At 48.8% G+C, this 14,084-nt stretch overlaps 6 protein-coding genes across 6 annotated transcripts; 3 read left to right on the forward strand and 3 right to left on the reverse strand.

Annotated features, from left to right (window-relative positions):
- Window positions 1–53: 53 nt before the first annotated feature.
- Window positions 54–2,352, reverse strand: ASPACDRAFT_35117 (putative GTP binding protein; the record flags this gene model as incomplete). The annotated part of the gene is made up of 6 exons (XM_020200091.1): window positions 54–140; window positions 198–1,378; window positions 1,434–1,574; window positions 1,633–1,752; window positions 1,809–1,943; window positions 1,995–2,352. The coding sequence occupies 6 exons, from the start codon at window positions 2,350–2,352 to the stop codon at window positions 54–56; spliced, it is 2,022 nt and encodes a 673-aa protein (XP_020052181.1).
- An 891-nt stretch (window positions 2,353–3,243) lies between these two features.
- On the forward strand, window positions 3,244–3,667 carry ASPACDRAFT_47193 (dolichol-phosphate mannosyltransferase subunit 3; the record flags this gene model as incomplete). Its single annotated transcript, XM_020201912.1, has 3 exons — window positions 3,244–3,291; window positions 3,356–3,424; window positions 3,506–3,667. 3 exons carry the CDS (start codon window positions 3,244–3,246, stop codon window positions 3,665–3,667), a joined length of 279 nt encoding a protein of 92 aa, XP_020052182.1.
- Window positions 3,668–4,444: 777 nt separating this feature from the next.
- ASPACDRAFT_63853 (xanthine phosphoribosyltransferase) lies at window positions 4,445–5,453 on the reverse strand (the record flags this gene model as incomplete). Its single annotated transcript, XM_020203942.1, has 5 exons — window positions 4,445–4,493; window positions 4,567–4,679; window positions 4,747–5,059; window positions 5,123–5,229; window positions 5,421–5,453. 5 exons carry the CDS (start codon window positions 5,451–5,453, stop codon window positions 4,445–4,447), a joined length of 615 nt encoding a protein of 204 aa, XP_020052183.1.
- A 1,195-nt stretch (window positions 5,454–6,648) lies between these two features.
- ASPACDRAFT_126046 (SDR family oxidoreductase) lies at window positions 6,649–8,459 on the forward strand. Its single transcript, XM_020196877.1, has 6 exons — window positions 6,649–6,982; window positions 7,090–7,314; window positions 7,366–7,373; window positions 7,436–7,587; window positions 7,664–7,758; window positions 7,811–8,459. Exons 1-6 carry the CDS (start codon window positions 6,939–6,941, stop codon window positions 8,187–8,189), a joined length of 903 nt encoding a protein of 300 aa, XP_020052184.1. The 5' UTR covers window positions 6,649–6,938; the 3' UTR covers window positions 8,190–8,459.
- Window positions 8,460–8,708: 249 nt separating this feature from the next.
- Window positions 8,709–10,807, forward strand: ASPACDRAFT_1883128 (succinate--CoA ligase (GDP-forming) subunit beta). The gene is made up of 8 exons (XM_020198316.1): window positions 8,709–8,788; window positions 8,870–8,953; window positions 9,018–9,090; window positions 9,147–9,246; window positions 9,311–9,856; window positions 9,911–9,957; window positions 10,013–10,305; window positions 10,378–10,807. Exons 1-8 carry the CDS (start codon window positions 8,735–8,737, stop codon window positions 10,510–10,512), a joined length of 1,332 nt encoding a protein of 443 aa, XP_020052185.1. The 5' UTR covers window positions 8,709–8,734; the 3' UTR covers window positions 10,513–10,807.
- A 185-nt stretch (window positions 10,808–10,992) lies between these two features.
- ASPACDRAFT_47197 (F-box domain protein) lies at window positions 10,993–12,558 on the reverse strand (the record flags this gene model as incomplete). Its single annotated transcript, XM_020201913.1, has 3 exons — window positions 10,993–11,809; window positions 11,935–12,329; window positions 12,403–12,558. The coding sequence occupies 3 exons, from the start codon at window positions 12,556–12,558 to the stop codon at window positions 10,993–10,995; spliced, it is 1,368 nt and encodes a 455-aa protein (XP_020052186.1).
- Window positions 12,559–14,084: the final 1,526 nt, after the last annotated feature.

Raw genomic sequence — 14,084 nt, forward strand, 5'->3', positions numbered from 1 at the left:
CCTTGCTCTTTCTCCGATTAGCATGCCTTACAAGGTAAGTTAATTGTGCTTGTTCAGTTAGTGAGCTGAAGATGTCTGGAGGCATGGCTGTTCATCAGTCTTTGAATACTGGCCTTCGAAGAATCCGGGAGAGTGTCCACCTGTAGAATATGATTAGTGAATCGCAGACGCGGTGATTAGAGTCCGAATTAGCTTACATCAGTCTTCAGCAACTCTTGCATAAGCACGATGATGTTGCCGCGATCCTTGTTGAGTTGCATGTTGTCTGCCTCGGTGAAATCGGTAGAATCTGCAGCAAGCACTTCCTCGAGCACAGGCAGAATGCCCATCTTCTCTATACATTTCGAGGTTACAATCAACCCACCTTGTGTCGACGCCATCAAGGCAAGAGTAAACCAGCCCTCGCTCCGAACAACTGGCCATTGTGACTGGGTGATCATGGCACCCACAGGTAAGGGAATATCGTCGTGCAGCTCAAAGGCTTTTCTAAGGAGGCCTTCGGCATCGCTATCCTTCTCACGCACTCTGGGGACCAAGCTGCGGCATATAGAAGCCACGATACGCCCAATCTCCGTTTTGATGGGGGCTGAGTCTGTTTTTTCAAACAGCGCGAGGAGCAATGAGAGGTAGGTCTTCCCTTCACCCTCGACCTCCTTGTCACCCACAGGAGCCTCCTCAAGCAGGCGAGCGATGTTGCCCACCGAGGAGATGATCACCTGCCGTGTGATGCTAGTTGCAACAAACTGAACCTGGGGGACTGTCTCATACTGCCAGAGGCTTGAAACGGCAGGAATAAGGCCTGCCTCTCCGAGCCGAACTTTATTGTTACCGGCAATTGCCAGGTTTTTCAGGAAGCCGAGTGCAGAGTGGAGCACTGCACCCCTGGCTTCACTCTTCAGAAGCGATATGAGTGCCTTGTGAATGCTCAGCTTTTCAACCATCTTTTCGCAGACTGCGTCCGATCTTGCCACATTGCCAAGAACAACACACGAACAGATCTGAAGCTGGTCCTCCTTTGCCTCCAGCCAAGAGCCCAGTAAGCGCACAAGATCGGAATCAAGCGGATAGAGCTCTGCGAATAGCGGCAATGCGGAGACTTCGGCTAGGGTCTGATTTATCTTCAACCGCGCCTGTGCCAAGGCATGCATGTCCTCTTTAGAACATTCCTCATCCTTGAATAAAAGTGATCGCTCAAGAACTGATAGAACCTTGGGCATCAAGCCATTAGACAGACACGTGGTTTGAAATCGCGTTTTGTCCAAGTAAGCACCGAGACAGGTAACGAGAGAGGCATAGTGCGCTGGAGATGAAATCGCCCTCTGTTCATTCAGCAGGTCTAGAAGAAGTAGTAATGTGGCATCTGGGGATGAGGAAATCCCTTGCTCTGTGAGGATATTGTTAGTCTAAGGAGAGTCTTAAGGGTCGTTCGTCACGCATGCCTTGTTCCCCAACCAATTCAATAAGCTCGTAGACATAATCAAGTAGAGCCTGGTGCTTCGCAAAAGCGTTATCCTTCAACAATCTCAGGAGAATATAGATAATCTTGTTGGCAGCTATCTGAGACTGGGCGGGTTCTATACAATGTCAGCTCTGAGGAATGTCCATTCGGAAAAAGTACAAATCAGCATTTACCGAAATCAATGCATATATTATATAGGACAGGTATAGCCACCTGAATAAGTTTTGTGTTTGCCAGGTGTCGTATAATGGCGGAGGTGTAGTTTTTTTCAACTAGGATCTCCCTGTTCTCATCTACCTAGTGGTCAGTGCTAGACTACGCTATGGCACGGACACGCAGCGAAACTTACTCGTATCAGCGCAGGAATTCCCGACTAGTCGCAATGCGTGCAGGAGAAGGTCATCATCGATAGCCTCCGTTGATGCTACAAGCCGGAGAAAGAAGTCTAGTATACCAGCTTGCCCATACAAAATGCGCCAAGGTGCTGTAGCTCGATTAGAATACCAAGAATGGCTACAATGGACGGCTGCCTTACCATTCCTACTTCCATCAGCCAGAGCCTCAGCGGCCGGTAGCAGATATTTGCTCCTGCATTTCCAGAGTTTATAGAGAATTTTTTCATCGTCTATAAAGGCTCCAATGGTGCATCGCTCCTCTGCTTTCCTTAGCGACTCCTGTAAGGAAGTCAATAAAGACTGTTGATCTTCAAGTGGCACCGGTTCGGACTCTTCCACCACCAGTCCCATAGGCGAGAGGGCCAAAGTCGAGAACACTTGGTCCAAGTCAGGACACTCAATCCCCTTTGATAGCGCTGCTTCCCTCAATGCACACGACGAACCAATGGCCACATCCTCGCCTTCTTTGGCCCTTAGTAGGTCTGGTGCGGCGCTCATCCTTCAATTTGCAGTTTGAACAATGTATCAGTGCATCAAGCTTGTTTAATAGCCTCAGTTGAGCCAGTGTATCTCGGATACAATGGTGGGCAGATGGAGGCCTCTGATCCTGGCTGAATCAGTTTTATCCCGAAACTGAATCTTCCGTCAGGTCGAAAGTATCGCTGGAAGGATATATATACGAATTTGTCCTTTCCCTTGGCCCGAGGTCTCGGTTCCCACTGAAAGACAAATGAGGTGTTTCTGGTATCTCTTTGTAGAAGCAGAAGAGAGAATCGGCCTGCCCGTAGTGGGTTGGTAGTACCATGGAGTGTGAGGCACCAATTAGTTACATATTACCTTGGTTCTGATAAACGTGACAGATCAAGGCGTATCGAAGTCGAGGTATACCTGGGACTCTGTTGCAGTATGCGACACGCGACATTACCATGGTGAAGCTGTTCTTCTTACTGCTTACTTCTCATCTGATAGCGTTTGAGTGAGGAACCCCAGTCACATTCATTAGCATCTTGGGTGGAGGGGGCGAAATACAGTGCTCTCCTGTTAATGTAGTGTCCAGTGTGTCAAGCATCAACGCCGTACTGCAGAAAATGGTAAATGTGGTAATACGAAGTAATTACCTTGGGTATCTTACCAGATGCCAACCTGTCATGAGGGGCGGCGGCGGCAGTACGGTGGACACAGCGGCCACGGGGCGCAGCCGGTCTCACCTACAGCGCGTCTATACGGCGAAGAAGGACAGCACTGCTTCTTCAATCTTGTCACTCATTCCTATAATTCAAAGCACTTTTTCAACAAGCCTTTCGCCTTGTCCACCACGTTGAATCGGCCTGATCCCCAGTTTTGTGCTCGGACTTGTACTCAACAGCCAAACCAAGATCATCAATCACCATGACGCGTGCTCAGCAGACCCTCTCCGTTCTCCTGCTCGTCTCCTCGGTATGATGGATAGCCTCGCCCTCTCAACTCTATGTTGATCGCTAATGCGGAGTCTTGGATTCAGCTCTACCTTTCTCTATACCTGGGCCTTGTTCCTCTCAACGAAACCATTCAGAATGCGATCATTCCTGTCGTACGTCCTGCAATGCATCCCGGCTCTTTCTCTGTCCCCTGCCTCTCACCCCGCTGACCATCTGCGTCTTTTTTAAACCAGCTTCCCTTCTATGCTCTGATATGCTTCGGATGCTACCTCCTCGGCCGCTTGGGCTTAGCGATTCTCACTTTCAACGATGTCCCGGAGGCGCACACGGAACTGCAAAAGGAGATCGAACAGGCCAAGGCCGAATTGCGCAGAGCGAACATCGACGTTGACTGAATTTATTAGCGCGGGCGGGCGGTTGGACCATTCAAACCTCCAGCAATGTTTTTTATTGTGTGAGATCTGTACAATTTATGTTTATCCGATAACGCATCGCATATGAGAGGGGGATTGGCGTTTGGTGCGGCACATCCACAAGCGTTGATTGCTACGGACAAGGATCGATATTACAGGGGCTGCACAAGATTGGCTGTAGCTTAGGATTTATCCAATGGATGATTCCTATGATTATACCGCTTCACCTGTGATGTAGTAGTCTGTCATCTAAGCTATGCAGGGTCCCATAGGCAATCTAGACCACAAACCAGCTAGGTAAAGGACAATGGCCCGAGCTGCTTCAATTTTGTTGTGCCGGACGAAGATCCAGCAGGGTACGCTGAAATGTAGGGATCTCCCGTAACTAGTTATGATGGTTCGGAGGGGTTAGCGCAATACTCGAAGACGATACGGCCGTCTTTCTAGTTCCGTGGGCATGACAAAATATCCCATTCGCGAAACGGGTGGGAGCGTCCACATCGAATAAGAGTCGCAGCATTTTGGCATGCAAAGCCAGACGATTTGACCTTCAGTGGTCTCTTGCTTTTGTTCTATAAAAATCAATCAAATAACACCATCCAGCAATGTCCAATGTCGAAAAAAAAAAGAGTATAATGTGTCTTGTAAACCGAAGCGATGTATATGCATAATAGATGAACTGAGATGCAGGAACGGCGGGTCCGATGCATCGAGCGTCGGATAAGTTATGCAGGGAGCAGGTGTTGACGGACGAGGAGCTTAAAAGAGAGGGTTTTCCTTGGCCAATCGGTCGTGCTCATCAATGTCCCTGTTGTAGTGTGTGTCAATAACAACTTTCAACGGCTGCAGAACAATGGACAAATTGCGGAAGAACAACATACTTGGCTTCCCAAGGATAGCAGATCCATACATCCTCGGTAGTAACCGCGGCATGGTAACGACCGGATTCCATCATATCAGCTGGCAAGACACCCTTCTTGGACTTGTTCTTGTTCTGTTTATCAGGTCAGAAAACTCCGAAGTTCTTCTCGGGAGTGGAAGAGCATGGAGAGAGATCTTACGTGAAGCACGAAAATAGAAAAGTTCGTCTTCTCGCCTTCTCGTCCGAGCTGCTTCTGCGCGTCCTCGACATCCTTCTGGAGCTCGCGCACGGCGTATTCGAGGGTCGTGCGAGTGTCGTCAACCTCATCAACAATGAGGATGTTTTTGCCAATCAAATTCGACATCTCCAAAGAGCTAAGGTCGAGCCACTGTGTCCGGGTGACCTTGGTACCAGGAACCTCCTCGGGATCGCCGCGGCCGAGGTCCTCGTAGAGGGACAAGCCGATGGCTTGGATGGGGATGTTGGGCTCGCCCGAGCGCTTCAGGAAAGATCTAGGCACGAGACGAATTAGAATAAGCATCTCTGGGTTTCACCCAGAGTGGGCTGCCACGAACCGGAGGATACGAGCAGGAACATAACCACCACCACCAATGGCGATCATCAAATTAGGGCGGATAGTGGACAGGATCTTGTCGGCAGAGTCCTGGCATAGTTTGTGGACCTATCACGTTCCGATAGACGTTAACCAAATGATTGATAAAGAGTTGATAAGCCCATGCTGGACTGGCGAGACAGTGCGCGCACGCGGACAGTGATGAACGCCTCAACGAGTGAGAGATACTGCGCGAGAGGGAGGGAGGGAGAAGCAAATGTCTGGTCTGAAAGGGGCCAAAAAAGAAAAGGCAAGCATACTTGGTTATAGGTGACATAGTACTTTTGCGTCATTTTGGCGGCGGAGAGGCAAGTAGACACAACGTGTTGAATACGGTGAGTACGATAGTAGAGAGATCGGGGGTTGAATCTGGTGGATTGGAGCTTTGACTGAGCACAGCAGCGGAAAGTAGAGGGGGAAAATTTTTTGGAAAATGATCGTGCCACAAAAGAAAGACAAGCAATGAGGGGTAAATTTAGGAACACTGAAGAAGAAATAATCATCCAAATTCGAAATTTCTTCTCTTATCTTTTTTTTTCTTCTTTTTTCCTTTTTTGGTTTCCTTACTTAATGACGCACTAAGGGAGTCAAGGCTGCACAGAGCCAAAGACTGGGGATAAGCAGAGGATAAGGTTGCCCGCCATCGCCCGCCTGCCAAGTGCCTAACTAGACATGCAACAGACCTATCAGCTTACAGTTCCGGCCGCTAAATCCCTGAAATGCCCCGCAGTCTCGCTTCCTACAGGAACGGAGTCCGGAGACCTCCGGTAGCCTCGTTAGGTTGTAGGTAATGTTTGTATGGGTTTCGAAAATGTATCCATGCATGTACTGTCCGTCTATGGCACTACAGGAGATATACTCAAATATTTCAACTTTGTCCTGTGGCTTCAAAGCTCCTCAAGCCGTCTGTCCATGGGGAGTCGGGGACCGTGTGAGTGGTAGAAAAGGCGCGCACCTTAACCGAACGGCTTCTGCTAGTATAGGTATTTATAGTCGTCCTTACCTGATTGTATATAGTCAGACCTGGATCTTAGTGCTTGGTGGCTCAAGAGGATAATGAATCAAGTTGGGTCAACTCTAACAATCTCCTGTTTTGTACTAGCACAGCCGAATTTAATCAGAATTTGTATGGCACTTAGTCCCTGGTTACTAGCGACCATGACACCATGTACATTGGGGATCCCATTTCATTGGATCCCAGACTATAGTTTAGCGGGGTTGATCTGAAGCAATAATACAGATTGAGTTATAAAGCCCCCAAATTGTGTATCCGGAGCCTTTGCAGGATACCAGATCGAACACCTCCAAATTAGAGAGGAGTGGCAAGTGTTTATAAGGCCGAGTATGTCTGCAGGTATTGAGTAAATATATAACCGATATCATGTTGTACGCAAGCTTTGAGACCTGTGGATTGGGTTATCTTTTTCGCAATATTCTTGTGCGCCAAATCATCATCTATTATCGTCATCTGTGATAGAAATAGCTTCTTACACATATACCTTTCCTTGGTAATTTATTTTATACATGAGATGGATCTATTATTCCAGATTGTCAAGGGTAATGGCGGGCAGAGGCGCACGGGTACTTACCGATGCTCACTACGAAAAGGATTTCTTGGCATGATCCCACCTCTGCAAGCTCATGACAAATGTAAATGCCGAGGTTCATATATATGTCCCCAACCGTGTGACCACTATGATCAAGAATTGCAATTGTACCAAACAGCACCTGTGTACTGAGACTTACGGATATTAACACGCAAATCAAAATATTATACAATGGCCGGCATCGATGACAAGCAAATGTCTGTCCTAATCACAGGGTAAGCTTTAAAATACCTGCTTGATGTGCTTGTAATTCACATGACACCTTGTGAAGCTGCCCTACACAAACGCTCAATAGATAGAAACTGACTGCAAAGATACATAGGTGTTCACCCGGTGGAATAGGTAACTCGCTGGCTCGTGAATTTCATAGAAATGGGCTACGCGTATTCGCGACAGCAAGAAGTGCAGACACCCTTCAAGATTTGGCAGCAATCGGTATTGAAACGTTGAGCCTTGAGGTGGATGACCAAGAAAGCGTACAGTCTTGCTTCTCAGACATCAATGCTAGACTCGAGGGCAAGGGACTCAATTACCTAGTGAATAATGCGTGAGAAATCCTTACACCCTGTTTGAGTTGACGCGCTAACATGCTCTTTAGAGGCCGCAGTAAGTTCTGACTGGTGATGGTCGGGTGATCAATGGATAAAGACTGATCTCACTATGGACAGATTACACGGTTCCAGCGATGGAGGCTGAGCTCTCGGAAGTCCGCGCAACTTTCGAAACCAACCTCTTTTCAGTTATCTACATTTGCCAGGTTTTCTTGCCTCTTCTCATCAGAGCCAAAGGTACCATTGTACAAGTCGGAAGTGTCGCTGGGGTATGCATCCACCACGTGAAATAAAAGCTGAGAGAGACGCGTTGGGGTTTGCAGGCTGGTGCTAATGCTGACCCAGATTATTCCATATGTCTTTGGGTCGGTCTACAATGCCTCGAAGGCCGCCCTGCATTCATTTAGTGATACCTTACGGGTAGAACTCGCTCCTTTCGGGTATGCGCCTTGCCCTCCTTCTTGCCCGCAAAGGCATCTCTGACCTTTCTAGGGTCAATGTCACCACGATCGTCACCGGAGGTGTGCAATCCCGTATTGCTCGGATCAAACGTACGCTCACTCCCAACTCAATGTATCTCCCAATCGAAGAGGAGTACAATCGACGCGTGGTTCACAGTCAGGATGGGGCCATGCCAAATTCCGCTTATGCGCGGAGTGTGGTCTCACAAATACTATATGGACCGGCCCCATTGCGTTGGGTCTGGCCATGGGCGCGAAGCCGTAGCTGGATCTGGGAAGGTAACAAAAGTTGGGTTGTTTGGCTTCTCAGTGGGGGGTGGGCTTGGACTGGCTTGTTCCATTTTATGATGACAAGAATGTTCAAGCTTTACAGATTGAAGAAGGTGGAAGAAGGGAAAAAGGCCGTGTGATTTCTTCCAGGTTTACATGGTAAGGGATCCGTTGTAGTGGGATTTTGTGCTGAGGACGAGCTTGGAAGATCCAATGAGGTAAATTGATCTGGTCTTGGGACAGCTAAGTATGAGCAACTTAGCTAAGGTTTCCGCCTCCTCCTTTGCGCCGTCTATTGATAACACGAGAAGGATTGAGTCAAGTAGAGAAATATAAAGTAAGGAAGCGCGGCATAGGTACCTTGTAGTATCTACCTAGTATCTGCTCAGGCAGTTGTTCGGGATCTTTATGGCTTACTCATGCCGAAAACGCACGCTGGTTGGCCCGTCAGGTGACCTCTCCGATTGCTACCGCCCGTAACGTCCCAAGGTAATAATATCATCCCGAGTTTCGTAGCCGCGAAAAAGAAAGCTGTTCTCCCATCAGCACCCAACTTCCCCCCTCCCTTATCACCAAACCTCACTTTGGAGGATCTTCTCATTTCTCATAAATCTAGCCTTTCTGACAGGTGTCCCTTGATTCCTCTCCCCTCTTTATAATTTTTTCTTTCCTACTTGGTGTCAAAATGTTCAAGCTTGCCCGCAGCAAACCGGTTACCGCGGCCTTGAGAGCTGCGACGGTGAGTTATCCTTGCCTACTGAAAATTGTGTTCTTCATAATCCATATGGTCTCACCTGCTAACACTTGCGGTTACTCATAGGAGTCTTCCGTTCAGTCCCGCCTGGGCCAGCAGCAGAGAAACCTCTCCATCCACGAATACCTGTCCGCGAACTTGCTCAAGTCGGTACGGCATACGCGCGCTATCTACAACCATGTTCTGGCTTTTTCCGGTGCTGACAAGTCGCTAGTATGGCGTCGGAATGCCCAAGGGTGAAGTCGCCCGCTCCGCAGAGGAAGCTGAGGCCGTTGCCAAGTCCCTTGGTGCGTTTTTCCATGCTTACAGTTTGAGTCGCGGTTCGCTAAGACTATGATAATAGGTAACGATGATATGGTCATCAAGGCTCAGGTTCTCGCTGGTGGTCGTGGCAAGGGTACTTTCAGTAACGGTCTGAAGGGTGGTGTGCGCGTGATCTACTCGTGAGTGTGACTGGTAGCGTCATGATTCGCTTCTGTCTTTTAACATGAACCATTTTTTCTCCAGGCCTACCGAGGCAAAGATGTTCGCTGGACAGATGATTGGAGAGAAGCTTATTACCAAGCAGACTGGTGCTGCCGGTCGTCTTTGCAACTCCGTCTACATCTGTGAGCGCAAGTTCGCTCGTCGCGAGTTCTACCTCGCCGTTCTCATGGACCGTGCTACCCAGGGTCCTGTCATTGTCGCTTCGTCTCAGGGTGGTATGGATATTGAAGCTGTCGCTAAGGAGAACCCCGACGCCATCATCACTACTCCTATCGACATCAAGGTTGGAGTCACCGACGAGATCGCCACGAAGATCGCTACCGAGCTTGGCTTCTCTGAGCAATGCATTGACGAGGCTCGCGACACTATTCAGAAGCTGTACAAGGTCTTCATGGAGAGGGATGCCACCCAGATCGAGATCAATCCCCTCTCCGAGACTTCTGACCACAAGGTCATGGCCATGGATGCTAAGCTGAACTTCGACGACAACGCCGAATTCAGACAGAAGGAGGTCTTCGAGTGGAGAGACACCACCCAAGAGGACGCTGATGAGGTCAAGGCTGCTACGTATGTTCTTCAAGTGGATCAAACTGATTCGAAGAAATTCTAATCCGAATACAGACACGGCTTGAACTTCATCAAGCTTGACGGTGACATTGGATGCTTGGGTAAGATCAAATACAAGAGCTCAGATTAATATGCCTCCCGCTAATCTCAGTGCAGTCAACGGTGCTGGTCTGGCCATGGCTACCATGGATATCATCAAGCTTAACGGTGGTAACCCCGCCAACTTCCTCGACGTCGGTGGTGGTGCCACCCCCGCTGCTATCAAGTCCGCCTTCGAGCTTATCACCAGCGATCCTAAGGTGACTGCCATCTTTGTCAACATCTTCGGTGGTATTGTTCGTTGCGATGCTATCGCTCAGGGCTTGATCAACGTCGTGCAGGAGATGGGCCTGCGTACCCCCATCGTTGCTCGTCTTCAGGGCACCAACATGGAGCAGGCGAACAAGCTGGTATGAACACCCATGGCTTCTCATCATTCTTAGTATGAGCAAAGTACCGAGCTAACCGTATTGTCTTTGTAGCTCAACGACTCTGGCCTCAAGATCTTCTCCATTGAGGATCTCCAGAGCGCTGCCGAGAAGTCGGTTCAGTTCTCCAAGGTCGTCAAGTTGGCTCGCGAGATCGATGTCGGTGTTGAGTTCACTCTTGGTATCTAAATTCCATGTCGACATAGAGCTGCGTCTCCTTAGCTGATGCTCCACTATCTCTTGTATTTTTCTCTTCTTTGTTTTTCTGCAATTATTTTCTTGATATCTATATTCTTCTTTCCGGTGGCCGAGAGGTTAGGAAGATCCGAGTTCAAAGATGCAGCGAGATGCGGAGTTATTGGCCGAGGAGGGCGACAGCCTTTCTTTCTTAAGGTATGATGCTAACGCACTGCTGCTGCTTAGAGAATGATCGGTCATAAGGAGTTGCCCACGAGTTAAACATAATGTTGATACACGAGATGGATCCAGGCGAGAGTACCTGGGAAATTCTTATAGATGGTTCTGTATATCGTCCATGTCTAGGTTTATTTTCTTTTTGTCAATGTCTTCATTACAATGGTTTAGATTATTCGAGCCATTTAGGGACAATGACTATCCGGCTAGAGTTGGCTTCCCAATCTCAGAGCCTGATTAGCGAGACATCAGGTCTTAAGAATCATCCGTAAACTCAGCGTGGGCCAGAGTATCATCTTCTACAGGCCAGGCTCTTGTCTCGGTCTGGTGGACCTGGAGGACAAACTCCCGATCCCCAAGGAGAAAGGCGTCCGCATCGTGACAGCTCGGATCCATCCCTCTCGCCGCTCGATGGGGCGGTTGGGCTGATGTGTTAGATACCCATAGAGCTGGTCTGCCACCGTCCTCCCTGAGGTAGTACAGGAGATTGTGGTCCACAGCCGCCGCATTCAAAAAATGATAGGGCCTATCATCCCAGGTGAATTCGTGCAGACTGATTTCATTCATTTGAGGGTCGTAGGTAGCTATAACCCACTGAAATGAACGCGTGGCGGCCCCGTTCAATGGTGACTGCACGAAGAACACCGCGAATCGGTAATGATTATTGTCCCATGACCGGCTCAGCAACTCGAGCGACCAGTCCCGATGAACGGCGGATATTGCAAAAGCGCGCTGGGTGTGCGCATGTCCTTCGCCATCCATGGAATATTTTCTTATGCACACTCGGTACGTCTCCTGGAGTTCGATATGGACAACGACAAGGGTCTTGGTGGCGGGCAGCAAGTCTAGTACTGCCACTTGGGGAACATTCTCAATGGTGTGAGCGGTACGCGACCACATGTCCCAGTAGGTCACGGATTCTGTATCGATTTTGTCCCCAGACTCCGTGACCGTATAACTGTTGTAGGCTACAGCGACTGTGTTGTCGCGTACCGCAAAGCCGGTCACGTTGAGGGATGGGATACGGAACCAGGCGTGCTCTTCGGTATCCAGATCCCAAACATGACAATACCTGAGGGAAATCAATACGTCCTATGAGCCCTTGCACGCACTACACCCCCCGATCATCCGATCATGTTTCTCGAACTATCATCTAGACAAAGGGAAGTATAAGAAGAGGGGGAAAACAAAACTTACGCGCGAGTGCTGATCGCTACAACCACGGAGTTCGAGATCCCCACCAATCGAAAGCGATCACGGTTTTCGGTGCAAAACTGCTGCCTTGTAGAGTTGCGAATACTGTGAACGACGACGAGGTCGGGGTTCCTGAGCCATGCAAACCTCCCGTGGGCGTAAGCGAAGGTGTTGGGCGTGGGGGCGCTCTGGGGGGTTGGTTGGCCATCGATCACTTTTACGGCCCTCTGTGCGGCGGCGGCAGCGACGGGTTGGCCGCGCTCCAAGTAGAGCCTCCGTTGAGCGTACCACGTGATCTCGGCCGTGGTGAGGTGCGTACTGGAGTTGTTGGTCCATTGGCGATATACGGTGCGCTTGGTAGAAGCAGATGACAGGAGAGCGTGCCATCGTCTCGAGACCTGGGGGGTACGAGCTGCGTTAAGTCCCGGTTCATCAACAAGTCTGCTCCCCGTTTCCCTGATAGTCACCTACTCTCCTGAGCACGTGAAGATCGGAAACGCTCAGATGCTGCACAATCTGGAGGGCGATCTCGGGCAGGGACTCGCCTAGGATGTCTTTCTGGAAGGTCCGCTGTTCAATGCGTGCGCGTAAATCGCACCATTCGGAGGAGTTCAGTTGGTTTAGCATTCCATGATACCTGCGACTTGAAACTTAGCACTATCACGTCTGGGCGGGGAAACAAATAAAGAAGAGGGTGGGCTTAGAACGAGTTGACTCATACGTAGCTCTTCGGGCGGAATTTGTGCTCAGACTATTAAAAAGAGAGATGATCTGCTGGATGGCTGTGGCATTATCACTAGACGGTGAATCCAGACTCATAGCTGAATTTGGGCACTGCGCCGGAGGGGGAAGGGGGGGGGAGGAAATGTTGTGGGGATAGGGAACAAGGAATCCCCAAAGGAAAGAACAGGTAGAGTACGAAGTATAGCAGTGCTTGTGGCCTAATTAGACAGGGAAAGTTGCAAGAATAGAATGCGAGGAGAGAAGATGGAGCTGTCACATTGACTATTGTAGATTAAGTTTGATGATTGACAGGACAGGATTTCCGGCTACGGATTGGCTTGGGTGTCTTGATATGGTAATTTACCATAGATACCCAAATAGATATATAAAACTACTATGAGTATGAGTATGTAGCTTGACATATGATTAGCATAGTACAATGTAGGCAAACATACTGAATAAATATCACATGTGTGTTAACTACATTATCCTTTTAAGATATGCACTCAGCCTTCCTTGCTAATCTCCTTATTTAGGGTAGTTACTATTGTTGTTTGTGATTGATTAATTGATCTTATTGTTCTCTCCTCTGCGGTTCCTCCCGCCGACTTCATCAGAATAAAGTACGAAAGGTTCTCCAAGCAGCTTACTTGTACTGCACATAGTATGTTAATTTATGAGTAACTAGTACGAGTACAACTGTGACTTTAAATTATGCTAGCTCAACGGAATAAGCAGCCTGCGCTGCAGATCTGATCGCCTTCTGCCCCCCTTCCATGACGCCTCGTCCCTGATCGTTTTCAATGACCCCTCTTCGTCCTCGTCGCACTGCTGTCCAGTCCAGTATATCCCGTCATATCCTAAGGGTTTCAGAAGGGAAGAGAGGAAAGGGAGAGGAGGTCCTCAGTACCTAGTATTGAAGATGATCTGACATCGAATAGAAACCAGCAAGCAACACGAGACAACAAGACTTGTTGACCACCCACGGGGGTTCTCTTTTCTTGCTTTTGAGCTCCACCGAGGAAGCTATGGACGGACACGAGAAGCATCCATCCAACGGACTGACCAGCAGAATGAGCCTCGATCAAAATTACAGGAAAATTCGATTGAGAAGAAACGGGAAAAAAAGAAAAGAAAAAGAAAACCCCGAAAACTGAAAACTGAAAATAGGCCAGGAAAGCTAGGGTCGACCAATGGAACAAGCCCAGGATGATCGAGGCAGCAGAGACTTTTGAAGAAGTGTTGATCCTCAGTTCCAGTCCGTTCGGCCCAGACCCTCTTTTTTCCCTCTTGTCTCTCTCTCTAACTATCTTGCGGTCTCGCGGTCTCGCAGTTTCTCTGTCTCGTTCTTCTCTTTGGACTTGTAAATCTTCATCATCCTCATCATCATCAATATAATTCATCTACTTTCCCTTACCACTATTTACACC

This window comes from Aspergillus aculeatus (assembly GCF_001890905.1).
Source record: "Aspergillus aculeatus ATCC 16872 unplaced genomic scaffold ASPACscaffold_18, whole genome shotgun sequence".
Lineage (NCBI taxonomy): Eukaryota > Fungi > Ascomycota > Eurotiomycetes > Eurotiales > Aspergillaceae > Aspergillus > Aspergillus aculeatus.

What these genes read in the sequence shown, in the direction of transcription:
- ASPACDRAFT_126046 (XM_020196877.1), top strand. Translation starts at nt 6,939, where the DNA reads ATGGCCGGCATCGATGACAAGCAAATGTCTGTCCTAATCACAGG. An exon ending in ATGTCTGTCCTAATCACAGG is followed by an intron (nt 6,983 to 7,089) that starts GTAAGCTTTAAA and finishes AAAGATACATAG; the next exon opens with GTGTTCACCCGGTGGAATAG. An exon ending in GTAGAACTCGCTCCTTTCGG is followed by an intron (nt 7,759 to 7,810) that starts GTATGCGCCTTG and finishes TGACCTTTCTAG; the next exon opens with GGTCAATGTCACCACGATCG.
- ASPACDRAFT_1883128 (XM_020198316.1), top strand. Translation starts at nt 8,735, where the DNA reads ATGTTCAAGCTTGCCCGCAGCAAACCGGTTACCGCGGCCTTGAGAGCT. An exon ending in CCGCGAACTTGCTCAAGTCG is followed by an intron (nt 8,954 to 9,017) that starts GTACGGCATACG and finishes ACAAGTCGCTAG; the next exon opens with TATGGCGTCGGAATGCCCAA. An exon ending in GGCCGTTGCCAAGTCCCTTG is followed by an intron (nt 9,091 to 9,146) that starts GTGCGTTTTTCC and finishes CTATGATAATAG; the next exon opens with GTAACGATGATATGGTCATC.